Source organism: Idiotropiscis lumnitzeri, chromosome 2, assembly GCF_059441095.1.
Source record: "Idiotropiscis lumnitzeri isolate Australia: NSW breed Sydney's pygmy pipehorse chromosome 2, RoL_Ilum_1.0, whole genome shotgun sequence".
NCBI classification, from domain to species: Eukaryota; Metazoa; Chordata; class Actinopteri; order Syngnathiformes; family Syngnathidae; genus Idiotropiscis; species Idiotropiscis lumnitzeri.
This window is the reverse complement of record NC_142392.1, coordinates 23,592,732-23,601,288: the sequence shown is the minus strand read 5'-3', so window position 1 is coordinate 23,601,288 and position 8,557 is coordinate 23,592,732. Positions and strand designations below refer to the sequence as shown.

The following is an 8,557-nucleotide window of genomic DNA, read 5'->3' as shown; positions in this document are numbered from 1 at the left end:
ATACAGTCCTTTAGTGGCATGCGAGTGTCCAGCGACCTCCTCCCACTCAGGGTTTTGACCCGACTCGACCCACTGCAATACAAGTCGGAGGTCAACATCCTGTTGCTGCTGCTTCCTCCATTCAGGTGCCCCCACAACCTGCACCTCCCTACATACGGGTCGACATGATCATGCGCGGGACTTTGCTCATCACCACAAAGTTTCTTCTCTCGGGTCTCTCTCTTCTCGCAGAAGCGGCAGCCAGCAAGAGCACAAGGGCGTCGAGACACAGCGTCAGCGTTGGCATGGTGATTTCCTGCCCTGTGCTCAACTTGGAAGACATATGGGGCCAGTTCTTCAAGCCAGCGTGCAATCTGTCCTTCAGGCTCCTTAAAAGACAATAGCCACTGGAGTGCCGCATGGTAAGTGCGTACAGTGAAGGGTAAACAGGACAGATAATATCGAAAATGGCTAATGGCTCTCACAATTGCCAGCAGTTCCCTTCGTGTGACACAATAACGCCGTTCAGCCTTATTCAAGGTTTTGCTGAAGTATGCCACTACTCTCTTCCCGTCTGCCCCCACTTGACTCAAAACCGTCCCTATTCCGACATTGCTGGCATCAGTGTCCAGGACAAACGGCAGGTTGGCGTCTGGGGGGACGAGAATGGGTGCCTCCGTCAGCACCTTCTTTAGCGAGCTGAAGGCCCGTCTGCACTCAGGAGTCCAGTCGAAATCAGTGTCCTTCCGCTGCAGGTGGAAAAGCGGTGCAGCTAGACATGAGAAACCCCGCACGAATCGCCTGTAATAGGATGCCAGCCCAAGGAAGCTCTTCAGTTCACGCAGGTTGCTGGGAGTAGGCCAGTCCCTCACGACTCGCACGTTCTTCTCCAAAGTGCTAATGCCTTCCCTTCCAACTTTGTGTCCCAGGAACTCAAACTCTCTTCTCATGAAGCAGCACTTGTCAGTACAGAAAGCAGTCTTTGGCCTGATTTCCGAGCTGAGAGGCACCTGCCAATATCCACTGCGCAGGTCTAATGAGGAGAACCAGGACGATCCAGACACCAGATCCAGAGTCTCATCAATGCGGGGCAGTGGATAGGAGTCTTTCTTGGTCACGCTGTTTAAGGGTCTATAGTCCACACAGAACCTTTTCTTCACTGTCTTTTTTTTTTTTACCTTGACAACCCCTGAGGCCCAAGGGTTGTCAGATGGCTCAATGATACCAGCTTTCAGCATCTCCTCAATTGCGCTGTCCACTTCTGCCTGATGTGCAAGGGGAAGGCGGCGGGGGCGTGCTTTGATAGGTCGTGCATACCCCGTGTCAATTTCGTGCTGCACCAAGTCTGTTCTGCCCACCTCCTCTTCTGTCAGCGCAAAAATGTCCTTTAAGTCCCACAACAGTTGCCACAGCTCGTCTTGTTGCTTGGGTTCCAAACCATCACTGTTGCGCTTCCACACTTCGCGCACTGCCGTCAATCTGTCCACTCCACCTGTCATGGACCACGGGGCCGGGGAAGAGGAATGCTCATCAATGTGGGCATCTGATGTGGGTGGAGAAGTCATAGGAGCCAGCGGTTCATGGGTGGGATCAGACTCCTGCTGTGCAAAGGCTGCGCTCAACGTCGGAAGGAATGACTTTTCAGGCTGTGTAGGGCGCACCATTTCAACTGTGGGGCCTCCTGGAAAAGCCAACGTGTTCCTCCCCAGGTCAAGGACGCACTGGGCTGTTCGTAGAAAGTCCAGTCCTATGATGCAGGGGTCGCGTACCGCGGCAACCCACACCCGAAAGTTCATGCATAGTCCCCCCACTTGGATAGTCACCACCCCCCTTCCAAGCATAGGGGTGAGCTTTGTTCTTTTTATAGTTCAACTTCTAGTTTAGTTTTTCACCTTTTCACACGGCGTAATGAAGGCCAGTTGAGCAAGTGGAACAAGTGATTTTTATTGATGATTGTGGAAGGCAACGATTTCATAAGCACAGTTGCTTCTCACACCTTTTCCATTAAATACGATTAAAAACACAACTGAAAAGCATAATGTTAACAAATGTTGTTCCAGGCAAAGGCAATTAATTTTATTTACATGTTTGATGTAAACACCAAAACAAATCATCACTCAGACACATTGCTTCTTCTGGCACGGATCACATTGGCTTAATGTCAATAAAAAAGCTTAGCAAAATTAAATATATTATATTTCATCCAAAATCACATTTACATCTTACCACAAAGAGTCAGTTCCTTCAGTTTTTTGTTTTATTTTTTTCAAGCTTCAAGGATCGCTGCTATTCTCACCAGCACAATTGTGACTCTCAGCACCCTGTTTAGTGAAGAATTTTTTAGCACAAACGCTGCAACTGAATGGCTTGTCTCCATTGTGTGTTCTTGTGTGGCTTCGTAAATGCGACTTTTGAGAGAAACTCTTGGCACAAACTGAGCAGGAAAAAGGTTTTTCACCACTGTGTCTTCTTGTGTGGATTGTTAAATGCGACTTTCGAGAGAAACTCTTGCCACAAATTGAGCAGGAAAAAGGTTTTTCACCACTGTGTGTTCTTGTGTGCCTTGTTAAATGTGCCTTTTTAGAGAATCCTTTGCCACAAACTGAGCAGGAAAAAGGTTTTTCTCCACTGTGTGTTGTTGTGTGGATTGTTAAATGTGCCTTTTGAGAGAATCCTTTGCCACAAACTGAGCAGGAAAAGGGTTTTTCTCCACTGTGTGTTCTTGTGTGGATTGTTAAAAGCGACTTTCGAGAGAAACTCTTGCCACAAACTGAGCAGGAAAAGGGTTTTTCTCCACTGTGTGCACTTGTGTGGATTGTTAAAGGCGACTTTCGAGAGAAACTCTTGCCACAAACTGAGCAGGAAAAGGGTTTTTCTCCACTGTGTGTTGTTGTGTGGATTGTTAAATGTGCCTTTTGAGAGAATCCTTTGCCACAAACTGAGCAGGAAAAGGGTTTTTCTCCACTGTGTGTTCTTGTGTGGATTGTTAAAAGCGACTTTTGAGAGAAACTCTTGCCACAAACTGAGCAGGAAAAGGGTTTTTCTCCACTGTGTGTTCTTGTGTGGATTGTTAAATGAGACTTTTGAGAGAATCCTTTGCCACAAACTGAGCAGGAAAAAGGTTTTTCTCCACTGTGTTTTCTTGTGTGACTTGTTAACGTTGCGTTTTGAGAGAAGATTTTTCCACAAACTGAGCAAGAAAAAGGTTTTTCTCCACTGTGTGTTCTTGCGTGCCTTTTTAAACTTGACTTTCGAGAGAAACTCTTGCCACAAACTGAGCAGGAAAAGGGTTTTTCTCCACTGTGTGTTCTTGTGTGCGGTTTTAAAGACAACTTTGAAGTTAATGAGTCAGTGTGACATGCCCTTTCACCTTTGGCTTGCCCATCATCGTCATCATCATCATCAGGAGAGCATGATAATGTGTCCTCATTTTGTGCTTGTGATGGCCCCCAGTGGTCTTCGTCACCTTCTGTTGTCACGTGATGACTTGAGTTGCTGCTTGTAGGCTCCGCCCCTCTGTTGTCCTCACGCTCACCCTTGTTTTCATCTTCAGTCTTTATAGGGACAAAGTTCAGTGGTGACTTGTTGATCTCCTCCTCCTCCTTTTTGATGTGAGTCAAGTCTGGCTCCTCTTTCACAGAACGGAGATCATTTTGTCTGACGTCTGCAGGACACAAAAAGACAAACACACATTTGGTTTGGTCAAGTCAAACCTCATGCGACGACTTTGTCTTATATTGTTTCTACCGTGCTACCTTGACTTGTGCCTGCCGCACACGGAGCAATGCGTGCGACCCCAACTTGGACCGGACCATGGGGGCATTTCACAAAATTACGTCCTACGATGTAAACCTCCTTTTAGCAGCACAACAGTGATAAACGAGCATTTAAAAAGGAAGCACATTGCGGCTGATGCCCGATTTAATTCCTGACATGGTCACAGACGTTTCTGGAAGCTAAGCGAAGTTAGCACACACAGGCTATTGTGTGCGTCTGATGGAACACCTGTTGTGGGACCCTAACTTATTAATGGGGGCCACTGGGGGCCATCGCAACATAATGTCATTGATAGAAAAGAAATCCTTCAAGTGAAATATGTTTACAAGTATTTCATTTTGCATTTCGAGATAGAACTAAATGTTCCTGGGCTTGTTGGTAGAAAAGGGGGTTGTGACGTGTTCCCTTTTTAAGACCATTGTAAGCCAGTACAAAGTTCATAAATAAGACCAATACGTACTTGATTTTTTTTAAAAACTTAACCCTTTGTGTTTTATCCACTAAAATTTATCAACCGCCATTGATATTTTTGCCGTAGTGTGCAGAGTTTTTAGAGTCAGTTTGAATCATTCCAGAAGGAATTGCTTGAACAAGATATGTCAGAGAAGTTATTGTAAAAAAACGAGACAAGCCTGCACAAATGAATCACCCAGCCAAGATTGAGGAGGAGCAGTCCGGCAAAGAGAAAAGCGTTCCCGCTCCTGTGCGGCGTTTTATTGAAGCACAGCAAAGCAATTTGTATATGCAAACTCATAAAGAATGGAAAAACATGAACACTTCGACTTCATCACACCCGTCCACACTCTTCCTGTTGTTCGAACGGTTTCAGCTTACAAGACATGTTTGGGTCACACTTTTGTTAAATGCGAGCTAAACGGTTTCCTGTCAAACACGGTTCAAGACGTGCATCTGTTTTTGTGGCTTCCTGCTAAACTGCCAGCATAGACACAACTCTGTTACCACTGAACTCACGTTTTCCTGTTTAAGAGGTCCATGTTTTTGTGACCTTCTATTATCCCGTAAGCATAGTTTTGAAACTTAATTTCTTTCACAATAATATAAAAACTTTTGCAGATATAGCAAAAACAAATTGGACAAGCTGTGGAGCAGAGCACAACATCAGTCAGACCCCGGGTCCACAACCCCTCAGGCAGAGACGCAAACAGAGCTTTCGCTTCAGAGTGACCCATTCACTGTCTACCATACTGTCAAGAAATTCGGAAACTGTTCCGTAACAGAAGAATTCGGAATGGGTGCTGAAACACCACACCCTGCTAGTGACATGGAGTATTCTACATCTGAAATTAACTCTGCCAAAAGTCTTCACCAATGGGCCGAAATCTTTAGTATGATGATGCGCACCGATAGTTAATGTGATTTGTGGCTCAGCAAACAGAGACAATTCAAACAGTTTCCTCTGCTCTGGGGCAAGGCACACATGCGGGGCAGCACCGGTAGACATCACAAATACATAATCCTAATGCAAGATGCAGTTCTGACTCTCGAAATTGGGTGAATGCATTCTGATAAACCAAATCATCATAACTCAGTGTTCAATGCAAAGGACCAATTGGTGGTTTGAATGGGTGGAGGCGGCTACACCGCGCAGACCAGAGCAGGAACAAGGACGGACCAGCTGCGGGAGGATGGAGACCCTGGTCTCAGAGCTGCCCAGTCTACTGGAACGGAGGACAACATATGCTTCCCCCGGCGGATGTGCACAGTCAAATTCAGTCCCACTCGAATTCCAGTGTTTGTTTCACAGGTGCGGGTTCGGTCCATGGCAGTGACTCGGCCAATCTCAAGAGTCCTACAAGCGTAACAGTGTTGTTGCTCACTGGGATATGCAGAAGGAACTTGCAAAGCGTGGAATATCTTGTTCCACCATCAAAAACTGTTGTCCATCAATCGTCACCGGAATGCCAAGACCTGCTGGTCCTTGAATGCTGAGGCTCCGCGGGCACCCCTATCGTGGAATGGGGTCCCAATCGGGTTGAGGCGTCAAGTGTGCATTTGGAAGCCATAGAAGCGTTGTCGGAATAGGGGGTAGCGATGGCGCCCCGGTGCTAGTGGACCTCTTTGTGCGCTGGACCACAGGATGGCACATTTCAGGAAGTGGCTCGGTTTGGACCGCTCATCACCCAGTAACCCTACAACCCACATCAAAAGCACGTCCCACTCACAACCCATCTCTATAACCACCCCTACTTCTGTTACGTGACCTTGTTGACTGGCCGGTGCGGACAACAATCCTGCTGTGGCGCTGCGTCACCAGAACCTGGCCCAGGAGCAACGGAAATGGAAAGAGCAGACGCAATGGGAGCTGCATGCGTCGGCTGCTGCATTAGCTGCTTCCCCCCGGTTTTATTTATTTATTTTTCCCATATTCTTTTTTCCGTTCCCGGTGAATTAGCACTCTTGGCCCTCTGAACCCACGAGTGTAACAATTCTTTTTCTACATCCAATACAATATTTTCTTTCATCGATGCAGAAACGGGGGTTCTTCTCATACTGATTAGCAGTTTCTCATTGACGGACTGTTTCGCATGATGTCAGTAACTGGGAGGCGCGCGCCCTCGAAGACGCACAGCTGTGTGGTGGTGACACTATTGGACGTGTCACTGGCGGAAGCTTCAATCCATTCGCGTCTCACCCCGTCTCCCATAAGAGCTCACGAACTTAATCCCTCATCATATTTTACAAACGCCAATACCAATTGGTTTTGTTTTCTGTTTATGATTCATATTCAATCCCCATGAACATGTGAACTATAATTTAGCTCCTCTTTTTTTAACTAACTAATACAGTGATTCTCAAATAGTGGGGCACGCCCCCCTGGGGAGGCGCGGTGCGATGCTGAGGGGGGCGTGTGGGACCCTGAGGAACCAGCTTTTTTGCATGGTTTTGGGACCAAAAAAGGCGATCTCAGACCACGCGAGTTTGAGCTCGTCAAAGCTGTTTGTGCCCCGAGTTCACGCAGTACTGGTTTAAAAAAAAAAAGCGTCGCCCCGTCGCTCGTTGACCCGGAAGTGATTTCTTTCGCCGCTCCTTAAATGCCCTGCGCCAAGCTATCTTGCGCCGCAGCAGAGCGAGCAAGGAGGCGCTAAGCGCGCTAATCGCTAAAATTAATTGCTTCGATGGACGCTCGACTTTTAAAAGAAGTCTGACTCAAACCGCGTTCGGGCGGAGAGCCAGCAGCTATGAACAGAAATGTTGTATTGCAACCATTACGTATCCAAACAAAATAAGACGATGGCTACGTTAGCAATTTAGCAGACGCTCTCAGGCTGGAACACGGAAATGGCTGACGTCATCACAACGAAGCGGTTCAACGTCAATCAGATTGTGAACATATAAAAAAAATGTATAGTCAACATATTAAAACTGGTGCTTTATGTTATTTATATAGAATTTTTGTTTGAAATCCCCCTGGCTTTTTGTCTTTTCTATATTATGTACGCATTAATAACTGTTTGGTTTGTTCATGTTAATAAAGTTAAAAAAAACTAAACAAAAACATAAAGTAAATATTTATCATCCCATCAATATTCGCACCACAGAGTGCTGAGTTTCGAGATCCTCACAATAGTCGTTCTCAAAATGATAGATTTTTTTTCGATTTATCTTTGTTAAGGGATATGTTATTGACAATCCAACATTAATATACAAAGAACATGTACATGAGTACGAAATGTAAAAAAAACTGTAGTGGGGGGGCGCAAATTTATTTTCTTCTTGGTAGGGGGGGCGTGACAGGAAATAATTGAGAACCACTGAACTAATATAACCCCGTTTTCCTCAACCCATGAGTCAGTATTCTTTGAAGTCGATTATGCGCAGACTAAAAATTTCTAATTTAATTTATATCAATTTACTGTATATCAAAAGTCCCCTCATAACATGATAATTCATCATATCCCTGTCATTTCCATCTCAAAATGTCGTTCCATTAATTGAATTACCGTCGTCCATCCGTCACCAAACTGAAGTATGGAACATTAGATGTTTTTTTATTTTTCGTTTTGCATGACCTTTAACCTTGCATGTTCTGTTTCAACAAAATTGTATCTTTTATCAGTTTCCCTGTTTCATGAGTTGCTGCCGGGGGCAAAAAGGAGGAGTTCAGAGAGGAATTTCGCCCTCAGGGTAAATCCCAAACTTTTGTTTGCAGGACATTGTAACACTCTGGGCTGGTTTATTGTTCTTCTTATTGCAATTTTACTGCATTCAGTCTTCCTCGAGACTGAATACGTTCTAGTGTTTGCCAAATAGTTAATCCTAGTTTCTCACTTTAGCTTTTCACAGTCAAGATATGAACTTTTTCAACTGCACAATCACTTCATTGAGGTCTAATTATCAATTGTTTACCATAGTCAGACTTTTGCCGTCAAAGAGACCTGTTCCTTAACCATATGTTAACGTTTTTATCACTCAGGGCTTTTCCGTGTTGACAAATCACATTCCACGGAACATGCATTCATTCTTTTATGATCTTAGATTTCTCTATTTAAATGGTGACAAAATTAGAATTATTTTTAACAGAATTTAATAAAAACGTCCACAAGCATAGGATGGATGTTTGGTTGGTGTTAGATGAACGGATATTAGGTGAGTTAATTTTTGAGACAAACATTGATTATGAATGAACATGTCCTTTCAATGTATTTAACTTTGCCACGTCTTACCTTCACCCTCACTGTTCATAACAAAAAATATTTTCTTGTCAAATAAATATGCTTATATAAACTCAAGAAATTCCAAGTTTTGTTTTGAATTAAGTCACAAAATTATACATGCATGG

The 8,557-nt window shown here is 44.7% G+C and overlaps 1 protein-coding gene across 1 annotated transcript; it reads right to left on the bottom strand.

Moving 5' to 3' along the window:
* Positions 1 to 1,986: 1,986 nt before the first annotated feature.
* On the bottom strand, positions 1,987 to 6,656 carry LOC148342027 (uncharacterized). Its single transcript, XM_088288037.1, has 2 exons — positions 6,633 to 6,656; positions 1,987 to 3,533 (listed from the first exon to the last, which is right to left on the bottom strand). The coding sequence occupies exons 1-2, from the start codon at positions 6,654 to 6,656 to the stop codon at positions 2,253 to 2,255; spliced, it is 1,305 nt and encodes a 434-aa protein (XP_088144163.1). The 3' UTR covers positions 1,987 to 2,252.
* Positions 6,657 to 8,557: the final 1,901 nt, after the last annotated feature.

Excerpts from the sequence above, each read along its gene's own strand:
- LOC148342027 (XM_088288037.1), bottom strand. The coding sequence starts at position 6,656 with ATGCAAAAAAGCTGGTTCCTCAGG. Across the intron at positions 3,534-6,632 it reads AAAAAAGCTGGTTCCTCAGG|ACTGAAGATGAAAACAAGGG; the intron begins GTCCCACACGCC and ends GTCCCTATAAAG.